The following is a 19,366-nucleotide window of genomic DNA, read 5'->3' as shown; positions in this document are numbered from 1 at the left end:
CAAGCACAAGCCATCATTACTTGACAGTGATGATGAAATATATTTGGTTGCAAAAAAATCTTTCAAGACTAACATTTTGAGTATAATAGCCCCTCATCAGAGTGATGACAAAGGGCTAACACTCAAAATGTCAGCTTCAGAAACTCATTACAGAGGGGGGCATCGGGGTCTATTAGAAACCAAAAAACCATTTAAAAAAATCATCCAATACCACAAAATCACAAAGAACTTTCATTAAAACCGAAAACTGCGTGCAAAACTGCCTAAACCAATAAATTTTTACATGCCAGTTATCAAAACCCTAATCAATCCTATACTGTGAATGACAAGTAGAACAAATAGAGCTTTCATGGCTACTAGACTGGAAAATAGGAAAAACAGAAAAAACCACATCGAATACCAAATCTGAAAGTCCATTATGGTTTTTACGAAAGCCCAAAACCAAATGCTAATTTTAAAAAAAACCAAAATCCAGTGCAAAGCACAATGAACACCAAAACCAAAAAAACTGGAGTTTTTTGGCACAGAAACCTAAAACCCATTCTAAAAAATAGCCAAAACTGCAAAATCAAAAATCCCAATGCCCCTCTCTTTACAGTGACTAATTTGCAGTTAACTAACTTTGTTAATAAAACCAAATTACATGTATCTTGCAAGTCACCACTCCAATGCAGCAGCACAGTCTCTTTAGAAACTCACCTCTCCATCTTTCAAGAATACTTTCACCTATACTCTCTCATTATATTCATGTACCTCGGACTGCAATAATTATAATAATATTGTTACTAACAAGTACCCTGGTAGTCATTTCTTACCGTGTTGGTAGACATGGGTTGTTGTCCACCAGTCAGTAAGGTTTCAGATTGTTTGTCAGTACCATATATCAGCTTATCAATGTCACTTGGTCTGTCTCCAGTTTTTGTTTGTTTCATGGAGTCACTAAACTGAAAATCATTTGGTTCACTACAATCCACTTGTTCATGCATTCCATTCTCTGCTTTCTCCTGGAAATGTTTAGCTTTGCTTCCCAGCTCCATGGCATGTGAGAGATTACAGGAAGCACTTATAACACTCCCCACTGCAACAGACACAGCATGAGAAAACTGCTTTACAGATGGTGATAAAGTAAGCTTGTGGTCATCCCCAAACACAATTTCAGCCGAAAAAAGCCCATCCCTTTCAGGTCGTGGGCCAGGCATTGCTTCATCCACAAATCTAGAAATGTTCCTTTGAACTAATTTCAATAGATTCGAAACAATAATGTGGTCCACCAAACGTACAAAGGTTCCAAGCCTTTTAACCTCATCTCGAGCAAGCTTCAAATTGTGTTGCCTGACTGCTCTCTTCTTTTTTGCAACTGCTAGTGATTCCTGATAGTTATGGTGGTGATTTTTCACTTGCCCTTCACAGTACTCTAGATATTCAAAACAACTCTCCTGTGTTTTATCTACAATCATTTGGCAGTAGCTGAAAAACTTTTCCATGTATTTGTAACCTGTGCCACAAGTTTTGAAAATAGTGTCCTCAAATTCCTCCAGGGAATATGAGAAATTGATCTGAAATGGTAAAAAAGTGACCTTTTCCAGGTCCTGAAGGAGACTTGAAATCCTTATTAAAGCTGATCCAAAACTGGGGACATTTGAAATGAGAGACTTCTCAATCTCAGCTTCAACTTTGAGAAACTGACTGAATTTCTTTATGTCCTTCCATTTCCTGAACATTTTGGTGACAACAAAGTTCTTGAAAAAACCAATATTTGAAATTGCTTTAAACAAGCATGCTTCTCTGTACCATTCTGCCAATGATTGTGTCTCTGATGGACCATTAGGGTTCACATGCAAAACACAATGTGATGAAATCACATAATGTTCAGGATTCACTTTATCCTCAGGGACAACCACCAGGTTATATGGATCATAACGCACTGAAGGTGCAACATTCAAAAAGGCAAAATTTTCTTGACCAAGGAATCGTCCTTTGACAAAATTTTCCACAACTTCTCTGCCAGTCTTTCCCAACATCCCTCTCTTAATGTCACTCTGTTGAGTGACCCTCCCTGATTCAGGCAATGGTATCCTGATGACAGGAGAACTTGGTGACCCCCTTGGAATAGATGGAGGAGTGGGAACATGTGTTTGTGGGAGATCAATATCCAATGCTAATGCAGTTGTTCCTAATGATCCTCCCAGTGTGGCTTCTCTGATAGCTATCTCTCGCACTACTCCTGGAAGAGCTCTTTTAAGATCTTCCATACACAATGGCTTCGGACCATGACTTTTTGCATCTCTATCTGAATGATCAAAAATGTATGTGGTACCCCCAGGAAAAATTGGCACCCCACGGGGGACTTTTACCCCCTTATGTAACGATGGCTGTTGCCCCCTTGGGGTAAATAGACTGTCCACAGAAGGTTCAGTTGGAAATGAGAAAGCTTGTTGTCTAGTACCCCCGAGGGAGACAGATAACTCGTCAGGAAAGACAGCCAGCAGTTTCTTTTCCACAAATCCATAATCATTTTCATCCCCGCTTGCTTTGATTTTAACGTAAACACGGTCAACGTAATGCCTTATTTGTGGAGTTCCACTCAAAAAGTGCGAGTATGGCTCGATAATATCCAGAACTTCGCAGAGGTGATACCAGGATTGTTTCGTGTTTAGCTGCAAAGCGTTCACGAAACTGCGTGAAACTTGTTGCAGCAAAATTTGAACATCGCCATTATCCAAATCGACGCTACTCTTAGGCCGAGAAGTATTCAGCCTCTCTTGATCGCTAACATCACTCAAGCCTGAAGACGTGGTAATGGTGGGTTGTGAGACCAAACTCCTTGAATCTCCGATGGCTGGAAGTTTTGGCTGCGAAAAGGCCACCTCGCTAATTGGATCAGACATTTTGATAATTTCTCCGCAATATATTTGTCATGTTCTTCTTGGAAAATTTCAACCATAGCTCTTTATTTCCATTGCAAATAGTCATCGCCTCAGTAGCGATTATTTCATCATCCATTTTTTAGATGAAAGTCGATGTCAAGTTTGACTTTTCATCCACAATCCGCCATATTTGTATACCTTTCGCGGTTAGCAACTGTTTAAAATTCCCAGCATTCAAGGCAGTCGTTACCATGTACAGACGGAACATAGATTCAGCGGGTTTCCCCATGAGAGAGCAGTTAGATTTTCGATTTCTCTTTGAGAATTAATTTATGAACCATGAGTTTTGCGGAATATAAAGAACGGATATCTGAAGGGGATACTGTTATTCTGTTCCTTGTGAGTATATGATTCATAATGAAAGCCAAATCTAACATAATAAAGATCTCTCGAGTACAGCTTCCTATGAGACCTGATTCAGCAGATTGCACATGAGGTTTGTAACACTGCAGTTGGGTTGCATCCAGTTGATGTTATTTCGCCGAAAATCTACGACGTGGACTTCATAACTTGAGATAAGGAATGACTAATCTAATTAACTGATTAGGTTACCAACGATCGCTGGAGAATTCCTTCAGCACCTGCTTATTTCACGATGCTTATTGAAGTACGTTATGCATATGGTATGGTCCAGAAGTGTTAAATATTCTTATTTACCCTTGATACCATTATACATCCTTTTCGATTTGCTGTTTATGTTTTGTTATCAATGTACCCCTAGGGGCATAACTCTATGCAAACTCTGACAGTTACACCAGGAAAGGTACATCAGACAAAATATGGTGCTCTTCCACACTCAGACATGGTTGGAAGGAAGTTTGGAACAAAGGTAAACTAAATTGTCACCTTATGAACTATTAAGCTGGCCTTGGATTTTATAGAAGAGCCATGTGGAAGACAAGATTAGCTCAGCTTTAAGCGTGTTACAATTCATAGGTAGGATGCTACTGCCAAAGTGCCTTCCTTCATCCGCAGGGGTATAAAATGTTATTAGTGAGCTCAGAGTGAAACCTGAAAAATATGCTGGGGGTGGTGGGGAGGTGGGGGAGTTTCCTGCAATGGACTTGCACTTTGTATAGAAGGAAGATACTGTGAGAACCAAGGCTTTGTATTTATAGACTGTGTAGGAAAGTTTGTGTGACTGTAGATTTTGGCTTGAAGTCATGATGTGTTGAGACCAAGGGCAACATGTTCCATACTTAATGACTAAGAGCCAGAGATATCTCCATTCTGCCTGAGTGTATTCAGTCAGTAGGCATCTTGTGGGTCTTTGCTAAGGACTCATTATAGCTTTTCATGGCCCTAATCACTGTGTCAAGTCCTGCACAGCTATAAGGATTATTTTTATAATGATTTTTAATAAAAGTGCCTCACGAACCATATTGGTCTGTTCAGTCTGTGAGATCCTAGTGACTCAGTGCTACAAGAACTGGGAATGGGTATCAGCAGTAATCCATTACATAATGGAATTTGAAGTTAAAGTAATATTAAAAAAACAGATATATTTCTCAGTTGATTAATAATGTATTTTATATTGTGTGATAAGAATACATACCTTCTCCATCTACGGGTATATAACGAACTCACAATTGACCAGCTCCTAGTTGGCTTGATAGCTCAGTTGGTTAGAGCGCTGCACCGGTATCGCAGAGGTCATGGGTTCGATTCCCGTTCAGGCCTGAATTTTTTTCAGGCCTTATTTCTCAACTGCTTAAGTTGAGTATATACTGCGATGATCTTCATTTGCTTAAAATGTATTTTATATTGATAATAAATTTCAGATGTTTTCACTGAACAAAAAGGGTTGGGTCTACCTTCTTCATCCCACGCCTGAACTATGGACAATAAACCTTCCTCACAGAACACAGATTCTTTATTCTACAGACATCAGTATGATCATTCTACGGTTGGCTCTTAAACCTGGATCTGTTGTTGTTGAGTCTGGTAGGCATCATACCTAATCCTTTAACCCTTTACACCCTAACATCAGTATGCATATTCTCCATACTGTTCCCCATACATTCCTTAAGGTGCTGGCAAGGAGAATTTGTGTAACAATCAACAGCTTCTTTTGCCTCTGATAATTTTCTTTATTCTCATGACCTTACTGCATGATTCAGGGGTGATATTGTAAGAAGACATTAGATGCTAGTCACTCTTTGGGGTTAAAAGGTTAACTCCCATGTGTGACCAAAACAAAATTTCTCCTTGCAGTATCAATTCAATGTCAAGCAGACAAGTGATGAGAATTAAGACAGAATTGTCAATGAGAGGATTCTTAGTTGATCCAATACCAAATTCTCTGACCTGACATCAAAGTAATTGTTGTATGGCAATAAAAGAGTCCACGACCTTCTATTAAAAAAATTGACATGATTGATAAAACTATAAACAGAACAACAACAGGTCTAAACAAAGAAAACTTTTTTAAAATACAATCTGCATCATTTAGAAACAACTTATCGCTCTTGCACTCATCAAAATCTCATTTAATCTCATTAAAGTTGGATTACAAATGCTCGGTTTATTTCCTTTAAATCACTAGGAACTGGAAGTGGTTCAATGTCTCATTGTTTAATAAGGACAATTGCTCCATCTGGTCATCTCCACACATTTGAATTCCATTCAGAAAGAGCTGAAACAGCCAGGTCAGTCTACAACACTCTAAGGTTGATAAAACTGTGATCTGGTTGAGTTGTTTTCTTGAATGTTAAACTCCAATACTCTCAGAGGCATAAACAATTTACTTATCATATTTCATCCACTTTTGGCTCTCAACAGGAAAGAATTTGGGGAACACAAAATTGGTCATCTGGTAACTGTAAGATGTCGTGATGTTTGCAAGGAAGGATTTGAACTTCATCAAGTTGCAGATGCAGGTCAGTGTAAAAGGGCATCATGGAAGAGGAATTACAATATTTTATGATTTTGAAATTTGTTTAAATTATTTATTGATATTTACTTTTGATTTATTGCATGAGACTGACATTTACTTCTTAGAATTGATCTGATTTTTGTTAAAGTCTCCGATAAAAATTAATGAGTAAGAGGGATAATGTTGAGTTTGAATCAAATGTGTTGGAGGAAAAGTAAAGGCAACCTTTTGATTTGTTTTTACTAAACTGGTACAAGGAGAATTTGTGAATGGTGATTTGAGTTCCTCTGGAGAGAGAGAGAAATAACTGACATTGAAAATGTCAACCTTGGAATTATGTTATCAAAGGATATGAAAAGAATTCTCTCTTTAATTTAGTGTTTATATTGAAGGATTGTTTTTGTCAGTCAGTAAGATTTGTAAACTGAGGTCCCATTTCTTTCAGTCTTTCTTGATTTACCTGCTCCATGGGAGGCAATAAAACACTCCAAAGAAACCCTCAAAGTGAGTAACTCTCCAATTATCAACAATGATAATGGACAAATGACATGTGGGATGTACAGATGTGTATTTATGTATGTAAATGTATGTACATATAATCTTAATTGACCACCCCCCACCTCTCCCTCCATGGGGCTTTTCAGGGCCAACACAAAAAAACTGAAACATTGTGAATAAACATGTTTTTTTAAAAAACCTCAACTGGCTGGAGGCAGGCCACTTGGCTAATTATGCAAAGTGCAGCCAAGAAGTTGAATTTGCTTTAACCAAACACAAATCCAGTGAGTAGCAGTGTGGAAGGGTTGGACCTGGGAACCACCAGATTACAAATGCAATGCTCTAATGAAGGGCTTATGCTCAAATTGTCAGCTTTGAAACTCTTTATGGTGGCCAATTTACGTTATCAACTCAGTTGATAATACTAAATTACCCTGTTATACTCCCCCACTGACACAGCACCACAGTTTCTTTAGAAACTTACCCCCTTTAACCACTCAGTCACACTGTCTCCATGCTAGGAAACATTTCACTGGATAAAGTTGACCTATAATTTTGAATGGAAAATAGGAAACAGTCAAGGGAGTTTAAATATTAACCCTTTCTCTCCCATGATCTCATTAGTAATTCTCGTTACTGTCAATCATACAATTCTTATGTTGTTAGTTGAGAGAATTATTTTGTTATTGGATCAACTGCCAATCCCCTACTGCAGTTGATATTTTTCTTTATTCTCATCACTTGTCTGCTTGATAATGTATTGATGTTGTAAGGAGAAATTCTGTCTTGATCACTCCTGGGAGTAAAGGGTTAAAGTATCCTTTTTGCACTGCCAGACTGCCAACTTGCCCACTAACAACAACTGATAACATTCATTGTGTTTTGTGTCTTTGACCAGGCAGAGGGTGGAAAGATTTGCTCTTTTTCTCCTTGCATTGAACAAGTACAAAGAACCTGTGAATCTTTAAGGGCATGTGGATTTAGAGGTGAACACTAAACATAAAGTTTTCAACAAAAAAGTCATGTTTCTCTCCTAATTATTTCTTCATCCAAAAAAAGTGACTTTTTTTTTCTCTATTACATCTCTCCTTAAAACGTATTCTCTATATTGATGAATGAAAGACCTCCGTTTACTAAATGTTAAAGTCACTAGTACCTTGTCTCTCTCGTCTATATTCCAAACTCAACGCAGACAAAGGGGTGGGTGTTGTTGTTTTGGCTGTTATGTAGGAAACAGAGAATTTTATAAACTTTGCATGGTTATGAATTTGAAATTTAGTACTGTTTTTTCCATGTTTAACAATGCTGAAGACATAGAGGTGATGGAGTGTCTTTCCAGAACGTTCGAAGTAAGAACTGTCCCGTTACAAGTTCCTTTCTTTGGTCCCGAAGTGAGTGTTTGTTTTTATTACTATTATTTTAAAGTAAGAATTCCAAAGGAAAGTCCTTATTTGAGATTATTAATTATAAAGTTTAAAAAATTTTTTGAACTTTTCAGAATTTACAACCACCAGATCCAACGCCGAGTGATTTCTCATCGCGGAAGAGAAAACTTGAAGAAGAAAGTGAATCATGTGACACGGTACCCAATACTTTGTTGTTTCCTGTATATTTTTGTTTCAATTGTTTACTTGTGTTTTCTTAAGGGATCTTCAATATCAAAAGTTCTCTAACATACTCCTATAAATGAACAAAGGGTGAGTTCTCAAGAAACTGTGATGTTGCGTCACTGGGAAGCATTATAAAATCATTTGGTTTTATCAACCGAGTTGAATATAACTTTGCTATTGAAGACCTTTTCTAAAGCCAACTTTTCGAGCGTCAGCCCTTCGTCGTTCGCTCGGACGAAGGGCTGAAATTCGAAACGTTAGCTTTAGAAACTCTTTACAGTAACCAATTTACATACTTAACTCGGCTGATGAAACCAAATCATCGTGAAAATGTATTCCCGTTTAGATCTCTCATTCGTACTGATGCCTTCTGTTCTTTTTTCTCTTCCCATTTGGATAGCCTTCTTCAGCGTTGCAAGACGACCACGTAAATATGAAATTGATGGAATCTTCACTGGTTGAAAACACTCCCGGTGAAGTGAAGACTCCCACGGATAACGTTGAACATAAAAGCGAAATATCGAACGGAAAAGCGGCGGAAAAATCTGCGCCACACTTCACGGACACTGATCCTGCTTCGGGACTTGTGCGGAATGTTCGAGCAGTTATGTCACAGAAAGCCAACAAAGCGAACATTCTGACAGGCAGACCGCTGAAGGAGATGACGGGACATACGGGATACTTGACATTTGCTACGCTTTATGCGCATGTCACGAGTAGCAATGAAAGAAGCGACGAAGAAAAATGATAAACAAGTCAATACACATGGCCGTGTTTGTATTTTTCTTGTTTCTTTAACGTCATAATACAATGAAGGCTTCCAACCAAAGCATTTATTATTCTCTTTATCTTGGACAAATATCATTTCCATGCAAAATAAATTGTGTTTACAATTTGATACTATACCTTATATTATATATTTTACAGTTAAATGGTTCCCTCAGAAAAAAAAATTGTCGAACAACTTCGTTCAACTTTCCTTTTACCATCTATAATTGTTCCCTACAAATGTATGTTTCGAAAAATGTGATAAAAAGATAGGTCACTGTGTTTGTTTAAGAGATATGATGGGCCAAACTTACCCCGTTTATGCCTGTAATGGCACCAATCATGCGCGTCATGTCATCGGTTAACGGTACATTGTGCAGTAGATGGAAGCAAGAGTTTTTAGAGTAATACTTGAAAAAACTTGATAGGTAGAAAGTCTGGAGCGTAAGGAACAATTTCATACATAATTTGAAAAACAATACCGTGTTCTCGGAATGCGCGAGCGCTTATTCGCCTGATTACGTGATTTTATGCACAGTGAAGGATACGCAATGCAATACTGAGGAATCACCTAAAGTGTAATTGAAAGTCAATTCTTTATCGAGGAAGGTCTCAGCAAGACTCGCTCTATAGCACTCTCCTTTCAAATGATGAAAAAGTCTCTCTGATACAGACACTGATAAATTTAACTCTCCAGAAACTTTGGTCACTCTAATTCATGTACTGTTTGCTCCAGACCAACTCCCAACAAAGTATTTGATAAATCTTAGGGTTCATATCTCGGTTAGAAACTTAATTGTGCACGTAGCACTTTAGTCCATGCATGATTATGTTGTCGCTTTATATCTTTTAAGACTGTTTTCGAAGCCAGACTTAAATCGTTAGTCTGGCACAGACTGCTATTTAAGATTCCAAACCGTAACCTAACGTTTCAAAAATTGTCTTCAAACTGAATGCAATAAACATTTCGACAACGAACGTCGCCATTTTGAGTTTTGCTTAGCAACCTGGCCGCTGACCTTAGAGGTGCGTGATTTTACTCGTCTTTTTGCTATGTTTTGCGATCTTTCTGGAATTATCAGGAGCTTTTCAATGATACATTCCTGTATAAAATGATTATTTTATTGGCGTATTCGTTTGTCTTTGGTTTGTGATGTCCAGAGCACTGGCTGTTTTCGTTTTTTGTATACGGCCAGGTTATTGAGTCGTTTTCAAAATGACGGCGTTTGTAATCATGATGAAACAGTGATACAATCTTCGAACGGTTATGTTACTCGTTGGAATCTCACAACGGAAGAAGTAGTATATATTTTACAACTAGCGTCACAGTGGAAATAAACATTACCTAAAGATGATTTCTAGAGCATTTTCCTCATGTAAGTACATGCTTAGTTCCGCGTTTGAATCACTAACAAATGCTTTTTCAACTTGGAACAGCCTAACCGTTCTTCTCGCCCCGCTTGATCTGAAATTGTAACTTTGTAAAGGCTTTGATTGAGACGCCGAATTCATCATGTGCCGAACTTGGCATAAATTGTAATCGCGTGTGTTAAAACCTAAGAAACGTATGGAAAAAAAACTTTTGGACAAACGGCTCGTTAAACCTTTGCCGAAAAGGAACTCCTGCGTGTGAGCTGCGCTCATAATTAATGTTTACTTTAAACTGACCTGCAGTTACATATCGCGTGCTACAGCCATCCAATAAACGGTGTTAAATATGCCAAAGCTGATGGGAAACACTATCAAAGACAGTTCATCGACAGCTAAAACAGCTTGCTCTGTGTACCAACGGTTCTTCCAATTCGTGAGGCTCAGCCATTTGCTTCGCGCAGCTTTAACCTCATGATGATCATTTATCATCAGTTCTTGCTCCATTTTTGCGAATTCCATCATTTCTAACTGTGTGCTGCATATCTTGTCTGGATTGCCTCTCTGTGCATTAAAACGGCAGCGATGAGAATTCGTTGATGAAAATTTTCGTATTTTTTCCTAGCTTTATGGGTTCATTCCCTAAAGTAACTTCTTGGAACCAAAAATGAAGTGCCCAATCCCCTTTCAAAAATCATAAGTTCCTTTTTGAAGCAAGCATGCATCGTGAAAAATCCTGAACATCAGTTCAGAGTTATCCGTGTACCGCGGTAAACATAACAATTCTTGTTGTGGAAAGGAGGGAGAATGGTCGCGAAGTACTTCACTTCGCATTGTAAGTTCGGATACAAATCTGAGTAGCGAGTATTGTGCTAATGCATCTCGACTGTATTGAAAGTTCGTCTTGTAATCTTCCCCCCAACATCAACCCTAACTATCGCCCTCTTTACCACCTCCTGCTCGACTGAGAAGTTAAGGGACGGACTCGTATCAACTCAATACATTCATATGTCAAGCAAGATGCTCTATCAACAGAGCCACAAGTATTTCGTTGGCAAGCAAACCGCACCACAAACGAAGTTCACATGTGCACTTAATTTTTCTCCTTAAAACCGAAAACCACATCAACGTTTTGTATTTATCCTACACCTCTACATATCCTTCCCATTCCATTTATCCAGGAAGTTGGATTATTTTGCGATAAAAATTCCGATTTCCCTGTTAATGAAAAACAGTTGCCCTTTATTACCATTCCACTTACTCTGTTTGTAACCCCGTCTCCGTTTCTCCATTCCTTGCTATCATCAGAGGCGTCTTTGTTATTGGGTTTGTGGTTACTCTTTTCTAACTCTTGAATTTTCTGATATTTTTTCATTCTGGATGCCAAAAATAACACAATTGAATACTCTCCCAATGAGGCAAACACGAACAGAAAACACCCGATGAGGTACTTGTCGATGGTTTTTGTATAGTTTACCTGCATAGGATTAAAACAGACATTTCTTAATTCTAACTTTCCTTTGTTTTCTATTCTCTCTTTCTCGTATTTTGTGCTATTTTCATATTTGTGCGAGTGAATGACTATCAAGCTGGTCATGTATAGTGTGTAGCGAGTAAAGTTGGGCAAAACCTGTCATTCAATCAGTAAATAATTTTCAAGCCATCAGTCAGCTTTTCATTCAGCTCTTCAGTTAGTTAGCAGTCAAACAGTCAGTCAGTCAGTTAAACTCTAAGTTGTGCAGTCAGTCCATTAGTGAGTTAGTCAGCACGGTCAGTCTGTTAGTGAGTTAGGCACCCAACCACTCAGTCAACTATTAAATCAGTCTGACAGTATGCCAGTATGCCAGTCAGTTAAACTGGCTAGCACACTAGACATTGGTTGAACTCTACTTCTATAAAACTAAATATCAAACACAATTTTCAACGCAAGTTACCTTTGGCATAGAGTTGTTGAGCATATTCAGGATGGTAACTTCAGTAAGGACAGCAGTAACTCCCAGGGTGACACGCGCAGGAGGAGAACTGCGTGGCAGCACAAAAGAGATCCAAGAAATGATAACGATCAATGCACATGGTGCATACACGTGGACGAAGAAATAACTGGACATTCGTTGAAATGTAAATATCGCCTTTATGAAGGACCAGTTTCCTAGCGTAAGATATATGGAAGAAGTCAATTAGTCTTACCATTTAGTTTACTCATCGTACATAAAATATCAGCGGTAATTAAATGATTGTAACTTATAAATTTACGTCACTGAAATGTGCTACGATTTTTCTTTTGGGCAACGCCACCATTCTCCGACAATGAATTCTAATTTGCCTCGCTTATCGCAGATTGCCTTGAATTCACGGTTAATATTAATTTGCGCCACACAATTTTTTGGGAATTGCAACAAGAAGTACTTTCAAGACTTTCCAGTTTGTTAATTTTAGTCTCATTTGATAATAAATTAAAATAAGAAACAATTGACATAGCTGAAAATACTTGAACAGTCTACATGTAAGCGCTAATAATTTTCATCGATGAAGAGTTTGAATTCCGAAAACAGCTTTGTTTATAAAGTAATATTTTCGAGCATTCATCATCAGCATGCCTGTTATCAGAATTTTGTTTACGCACTAACCAACAAAGTATTTGTTCTTTTTCAAGCTCAGCTCGACTAAATTGTTTAGTAAAGAAACTTGTAATTTCGTTCATCTATAACTAGCATGTCTCTCATCAGAATTCTGTTTATGTTTACTCACCAACAACGTATTTGTTAAAATCCTTTGTCAAGCTCAGCTCGACTAAATTGTATTGGGGCAACATTTTCAATTTGGCGGGAACAAATGACATCCCATCAGTGAGGTCCTGTTCCCATCTAAATCTGATGTGGTCAGCACTGTAACCGTCTGTTGAGAAAAATTATCACATGGAAAATGACAGTTTAAACCATAAAGAAGGTCGGTAGTAGAATCAGTAAGAAGTGGCTATCATCATCATCATTTTATCGTGTAGTCTGATCGTTCAGGTGAGAGAAGTCTCGAGAAGGACTATTCTCGGTAGAAGTGACTGACGTTTCGATGACCTGAGCGGAAGTCATTATCAGAGTCAAATGAAGAATTTTTTTCAGCCGTTATCGTTTACGTCCTACCAATCATCGGGGTCTGCATTAGAGTCATCTTTAACGTCAGCATCGTCATCGTAACCACAGACGTCATCCTTATGGTCTAGTTATCCTCGTCATGATAATCTCTGTTGCTTTTCTTGTCATCGTCAATCTCAACGTTATCACATCAAATAGCTTGTTTTGAACTCGTCTCAGTTTACTTCAAAACGAAACACAAACTTTGATATCCATGATATGCCGACGTAGGTTTGCGGTTTGTTTCTTTGAAAGTCATTGTCATAACACTAATTCAGAGAAGTGTCACCTATAAAAGTCCGAACGCATGGGAAATCTCTGGCGTGGTGTCTAAATTATCATTTTTTTTAGAACTGCTAGAAGTACTCACAACTCTCAATTGTCAAAGGACAGTGTTGAGTGTCCATCGGAAACTTTCTTAGATCCATAGGGCAGGCTGCTTTAATTGTGATTCTGGTGAGGCGAAAAGAATTGACTATGCACACTTCCAAATTCTAATTAAGTAAATGGTACACAATTTTAAGAAATAAATCGTATTTTGACCTGCGCATGAAATACAAATAAAATAAATGATGCTCGTGAGTGAGCATTCATGGCAGCGCCCAACTATTAACTGGCAAGCGCGGGTTCAAATCTGGTCGAAGCCTGTAGGCTTTTTTTTAGAGATTTCTTTAACTGCAGCTTACGGGAGAGGATAAACTCTTTACCTGTAGTGAATGGTACGTAAGCAAGCTTTTGAAGGTAATCATTATGGTATTGTGTTAACCTAATACCTTTGTATGCAACTAACCTCTACAAGCACGAAAATCTCAAGCTGCAAACCAGGAGAGGTTGCTTTTGAGTCTGGAGGTCGATGGAAGGTGCATAAATCGTTTGTTCAAAAAGAAAGCAAGCCGTTATTACAATTAAACGCTGCGGCACGAACGTTTATCCGCTTGCGAGTATATTTAACGCCTTGAGCAAAGCGAGCTGACGAGAGTTCGGCTAAGGATGTGGCACTAATAAGACCACTTGCTTACATCTCGCCGGCTCACGTTTCTCAACGCTTCAAACTTATTTGCAGGCGAAGAAACGCTCCTACTGAAGCGCTATTACTGATGGCATACTCCCGGACTAACGGACAGATGGACGAGCAATTGTCGACTGCTTTTTGTTCTTGGAACACCAATTTACAAACCATGATTGTGAAACGTTATTTTAGGGCAGCCCCCATCCGTCCTTAAAACCTCAGAGCAGCTACTAAACAAGGCGTCGCGCAAATTAATAACGTTTAACTAAATTTGCTTGTCCTCCTATCCATGTTCTCAATCGCGCTTAGCAATTGTCACAAAAACGTACTGCTTAGGTCTCAGTTTCAGACGACTTTAACTTCTTGAAAGTATTCTCCAAAGTTTACCTGGCATTGTAGTGTACAATTCCTCCAGGCATGATCATAATCATTACATTTTCTTTCGTGACTTTGTGAAACGATCCGTGTTTTGCATTCACAAAGTAAGTATCTGGCATCCAGATGCGGTCCAACACAAAATTACTAAGAAACATGGTTTTGTTGAGGCCATGATCGAGACGCTCATCTTTCCAGGCTTGACGAAAAAAGATGTCCAATGAGAAGTCCTGACGAAACGAGTAATCGTAGTGTTTTCAGAATAAAGATCGTCATTGTTGGCTTACGCGCTGTTAATTCTCTACAGAAATATTATCTAGGCGGTGTCTCCCGCCGCCAATAGCAATCTGAGGGAAGATGTTAATTCTATTAAAACTTCTAAATTGAGCTTTGATCGCGACGCACGTGCCCCCCTTTCCTTACCTCGTGTCCCCCCTTTCCTCCCCCCCCCCCCTCCGTTGTTATTTCTATTTCTATCCCCTCCTCGTGGCCAGGCAACCAAATGAAGACACAAGTTTTTCCTTTCTTCTTGTTACAAGTTTTGATAATCAGTATTGTCGATTGCTCAGCATGTATGTCTAACAGTCCCACTGTCATCAACAATTTGGAAAAAAGGAAAAAAACGGCAACTGATACCGAAAATGACGGACTCTACTTAATCTAAAGAGCTCTTGTCATGCCGCCATACACTCTGAAAGCTTCCGTGACTAATCGCTCCTTCCCTAGACTTTTACGTTTCATTACTCACCATATCAATCACATTAATGGTATCGATGGAAAGAACCCAGAAACCAACTGTAACATCCACTGGACCACCTGTCAATCAATCGACAATCAATCAGTCAGTCATTGAGTTATTCAATCTCGCGTAAATTCGAAAAATCAATCAGTGATTCAGTAAAGCAAAGATTCGGAGTAACTCAAAAAGGTCTTTTTCAATTCATAGAGGTTACCACCATAGTAAAGCCAGAGAATCAATTAATTATTCTGACAGTCAATTAATTACTTAGTGAACCCTCTCGACAGTCAGTTGCTAAGATACTTGTCTTCACATACAAGACGTTAACGTGCATAGAAATTAGAGGGATGGTAAGTTTTGAGCTCGATAAAGAAATAGAGAGAGATGTTTTTCGTCTTGTCACGAGCGCGAAACAAAGAAAAAATTCTGAGTCCCCATGAGGAACAGAACCTCGGACCTTCGGATTCCGCGTTCCGATGCTCTACCACTGAGCCACAGAGACTCCACGGTGAGCGAGGTCTATTACGAAGTTCATTTGACAAGCGTCCTCCATACTGCTAGTATCAGTAATGTCGATAGCGTAATGTTTGTAGATAGAAATAAGAGAGATGTTAAGTTTTGAGCTCGGAAAATAAATAGAGAGAGATGTTTTTCGTCTTGTCACGAGCGTGAGAGCGTTAGACATCGGAGTATCGATTCGACATGGAGCATCGAAGCGCGGAATCCGAAGGTCTGAGGTTCGGTTCCTCAAAGGACTCAGAATTTTTTCTTTGTCTCACGCTCGTGACAAGACGAAAAACTATTCTCTCTTCATCATGAATATTTTCATGAGGTATGACGGTGTCCAATTCTACAAAAAGTAAATAAAACCTTTAGTGCTGAAAAACATAAAAATGAACAGGGCATGATATACAATAGATGCGACAAGTTTCCAATGTCTTTAACAAAAATGGAACTGGCGAAACTGCCCCACCCGAATCTATTTTAGCCAGAGCTCAGTTGTACAAAGGGTGGTTAACACGACCCAAAGTAAAAATCGACATCCAATAGGTAAGTATTAGCAAAACACTCGCTATCTAAAGGGTAGAGACTTATCCAATAGACGGTTTTGTTCACACTTTGAAAGACCGGGGCCAGACATTAATTAAGATTTAAAGAAAGATCATCCTTTGGTGTCAATCTTGATTGCTTCGTTATTCTGAGGGAACTGAGTTGAGGACAGTGACTTGTATAAGAAACTTACCATCATAATTGGGTCTTAGCCTCAAATCATAGTGCCCCTTCATCAATAGTTTGTCGAGAATTTGAGAAACAGTCTTGTTACTTGCACTGTAGTTTCGAAAGACAAAACAGAGAGTAACAATTCAGTGATCAAATTATTACTATGTCTTCCAAAAAAAGACACAAATGCCATGTTTAAGCCTAAACTGTAGCTAGATACAGTAATTCCACTCCAATCTATGTAATTCCTCCAAGCGCACTTCCTTCTCAGTCAACACCAGTCTAGTTAATCCTTATCAGTCTACATATCTTGACAAGCCTCCATATTTATTCTTCAGCAATGAATAGCAAAACAATCAAGCAAAATTCTATGCACAAAGGTACCGCTTTCTACGATAAAAATCTCTGTCTACGAATACAAGAAAATACAAATTTCCCGCTGTGTTTCTTATGGAAAATGAAATTTTGTATAACCCATAACTGCACTTTTGCATTATTTTTGAGGCAATATCGAGTCCAGCTTTCAAATCGTGTCGATCTCGGAGTGAACGGTAATGAATGACAACAGGCACATCAAATCTATAGACTAAAGGGAAAGAGCGTTTAAAAAAAAAATTATGTCTACCATAGACGGGCGAAAATTGCTCCTGATCCTAATCTCTTGTTTGGTCTTATAATCTTTCAATCATGGCTTCGTCTGTAAGTAATCCATTTCAATAAGGTGATCGTTATCAAGATTTTCTACTTTACTCTAAAACCTGTTTCCCAAGTGATACTTCAACTTGTGCTAAGTTACACGCACTACTTATTGTAATCTTTCGCAAGCGATCTCGGCAATAGTTGAGCGTCAACAGATCTTTGTTAAACTTTAAGAAAAAATATGGAAGTACAAATGCTAAAAATTTATATGATTGCCTTAAATGTTCTCTGCATGGATCAAAGGGAAATCTAGGAGGAAAGTTTTCCTCTCAAAATTTTTAAGAGAGAAGCGCTGGTGCATTGATAAGATAACACACCTTTGAATACAGACTCTGGTATCTTAGCATCAGACCTCGCTTTTCATTCCACGTTAAAGCTTTGCATCAAAGGCTTAGTGCCGCGCGGTGATTCTAGCTCTATCCTCATAGATTTTGGATCATCCTTTTCATCCGTCAATTAGTGAGAAAACCTAGATCTATATTAATGTATATTTCCAATTTCACATTCCATTTTAGCGAAGGACGCATAGGAAAGTATTTTGATTCAGAAGTAAAACTAAAATTTTCATTTACATTCCTTCATTCGATACCACGTTGCTCTTGCCCCTCAGAATCGGCAATAAAATCATATGCCAGTCTTTTTGTTAGTTTTCTGTATACTTTCTCCCTCACACATCCCCACTCCTCTCTCTGTATCCTCTTCTGTTCTGTATGCCAGCGTGAAACTACTCGCGGCAAGATCATGTGGACATTGTAAACGCTAATTCTGGAACAATAGGTGAAAGATAATTGTAACAGCTCTTTCCCTAAACTGTGTTTTTGGAACGCCTTTTTTCATTGTAAGTTATGACTAATATTCAGCTCAAAATGGCTTGCTTCCTGTTTGGTATAATGTTTTATCGCCTGTTGTCTCTCAGTGTTTCTTTATCCGCTCGGCTGGTGTGTACTGATTATGTACCGCCACACTAGGATAAAAGCGAGGCTGACTAACAAATTATAATAGAAAAGTAACAGATGTAAGTAGGAAAGACGGCGAATTGCAATTAATTGAATCAAGTCCACGCGTAATACACACACCAAGTTGTAATGCAGTTGGCGCCGAGCAGCGGACGTGTTAAGCAAGTTATTCGTAAATTTAAAGGTGTTGGATTAAACATTATTTCGTGACCCACCTGGCGCTTTCGATGCAAAGAAATCCAAGGAATATAAATCTTAAAGTGAAGCTTCTTCGATGTTTCATTGTTCCGGTTTTTGTTTTTCATGGAGTTTGACAGCAGTGTAAATCATCCGTGTGTCGATTTAAAATTTTTAGTCCCAGGACTTCACTTTGAAGCAAAACAGAATTAAATATAGATTGCAAAAAAACTAACAAGGCCAATAAGAAATAAGCGTTGCTTGTGATTAGTTTTCTAAGGTTCATTATTAATGAAATGGAAAGTATGAGAAGACGTACCGTAGACAAATCAACGCCCCGTTGTCGGTGAAGTCAGCAAAAAGTAAACAAATCCATTAAATTTACGAACCCTGACAATGCTGTGTAATTGATACACACAGCAAGCGATAAATAACACAATGGAAAGACCGTTATTTCACTGCTAACTCATTTACAAACGTTTGTCAATCGCTCACAAGATGCATTATATTGAAGCGTTTGTACTTCACAAAATTAATCAATTATTCATGGTACTAGAGACCTAAATTTGCAAAACATTTCGAGGCCTTTGAAAAAAACATGCGGGGTTCCACTTGAGTTTTCTTTCTTTTAATTTTTCTCTTTTTTTTCTGGGTTTATTCGGTCCCCCAGAAAAAAAAAACTCGCGAAATGAGATAATTCGATTAAATATTCTCCTATTTACGTAATGAGTCTTCGATTGTCCTAGTGTCCTTGTCGTAAACATTAAAAGTGGCTGATTAAAACCACATTAAATTACTCGCAGCAGGTGGAAAGTGTTATCTCATTTTACATATTTTCCCAAAGAATTCATCTTATAACATCATCTTATGAAAACAAACACAACAAAGCACACCCGCGATGTACCAGACAAAGCCAAGAAGAGGGAAATTTGCAACCACATTAAAGTAAACCTCGAAAGAGTTAGCGTGAACTGAGTTTGTGCTCCCTTACCCTTACCTTTTAGTGCGTGATCATG

General features: G+C 38.4%; 3 protein-coding genes across 6 annotated transcripts in view; 1 reads left to right on the top strand and 2 right to left on the bottom strand.

Moving 5' to 3' along the window:
* LOC113676509 (dynein heavy chain domain-containing protein 1) overlaps nucleotides 1–3,077 on the bottom strand; it is a 46,617-nt gene extending 43,540 nt beyond the window's left edge. For all 4 annotated transcript variants that reach the window (XM_089181914.1, XM_089181915.1, XM_027193173.2 and 1 more), the window contains exon 1: nucleotides 816–3,077. In XM_089181914.1, coding sequence (XP_089038040.1) covers nucleotides 816–2,888 — 2,073 coding nt within the window. In that variant the 5' untranslated portion in view covers nucleotides 2,889–3,077. The remainder of the gene's footprint in view (nucleotides 1–815) is intronic.
* A 46-nt stretch (nucleotides 3,078–3,123) lies between these two features.
* LOC113676544 (tRNA (adenine(58)-N(1))-methyltransferase catalytic subunit TRMT61A) lies at nucleotides 3,124–8,808 on the top strand. Its single transcript, XM_027193211.2, has 10 exons — nucleotides 3,124–3,266; nucleotides 3,649–3,756; nucleotides 4,709–4,871; nucleotides 5,473–5,575; nucleotides 5,709–5,806; nucleotides 6,248–6,306; nucleotides 7,199–7,286; nucleotides 7,612–7,691; nucleotides 7,799–7,882; nucleotides 8,311–8,808. Exons 1-10 carry the CDS (start codon nucleotides 3,207–3,209, stop codon nucleotides 8,656–8,658), a joined length of 1,191 nt encoding a protein of 396 aa, XP_027049012.2. The 5' UTR covers nucleotides 3,124–3,206; the 3' UTR covers nucleotides 8,659–8,808.
* On the bottom strand, nucleotides 8,659–18,526 carry LOC113676508 (gamma-aminobutyric acid receptor subunit beta-4). The gene is made up of 9 exons (XM_089181918.1): nucleotides 18,389–18,526; nucleotides 16,541–16,626; nucleotides 15,307–15,374; nucleotides 14,571–14,788; nucleotides 13,545–13,627; nucleotides 12,795–12,941; nucleotides 11,981–12,195; nucleotides 11,308–11,523; nucleotides 8,659–10,610 (listed from the first exon to the last, which is right to left on the bottom strand). The coding sequence occupies exons 1-9, from the start codon at nucleotides 18,454–18,456 to the stop codon at nucleotides 10,353–10,355; spliced, it is 1,359 nt and encodes a 452-aa protein (XP_089038044.1). The 5' UTR covers nucleotides 18,457–18,526; the 3' UTR covers nucleotides 8,659–10,352.
* Between the last annotated feature and the right edge of the window lie 840 nt (nucleotides 18,527–19,366).

The sequence above is a fragment of the Pocillopora damicornis genome, chromosome 9, assembly GCF_964200805.1.
Source record: "Pocillopora damicornis chromosome 9, jaPocDami1.2, whole genome shotgun sequence".
Taxonomy (NCBI): domain Eukaryota; kingdom Metazoa; phylum Cnidaria; class Anthozoa; order Scleractinia; family Pocilloporidae; genus Pocillopora; species Pocillopora damicornis.
Note: the sequence above shows the minus strand (reverse complement) of the source record. Positions and strands in the feature narration are given on the sequence as shown.

Excerpts from the sequence above, each read along its gene's own strand:
- LOC113676544 (XM_027193211.2), top strand. The coding sequence starts at position 3,207 with ATGAGTTTTGCGGAATATAAAGAACGGATATCTGAAGGGGATACTGTT. Across the intron at positions 3,757-4,708 it reads GAAGGAAGTTTGGAACAAAG|ATGTTTTCACTGAACAAAAA; the intron begins GTAAACTAAATT and ends AATAAATTTCAG. Across the intron at positions 7,287-7,611 it reads AAGGGCATGTGGATTTAGAG|ACATAGAGGTGATGGAGTGT; the intron begins GTGAACACTAAA and ends ACAATGCTGAAG.
- LOC113676508 (XM_089181918.1), bottom strand. The coding sequence starts at position 18,456 with ATGAAACATCGAAGAAGCTTCACTTTAAGATTTATATTCCTTGGATTT. Across the intron at positions 13,628-14,570 it reads ATTGTACACTACAATGCCAG|AATCACAATTAAAGCAGCCT; the intron begins GTAAACTTTGGA and ends TCGCCTCACCAG. Across the intron at positions 12,942-13,544 it reads TCCTTTGACAATTGAGAGTT|ACGGTTACAGTGCTGACCAC; the intron begins GTGAGTACTTCT and ends TTTTCTCAACAG.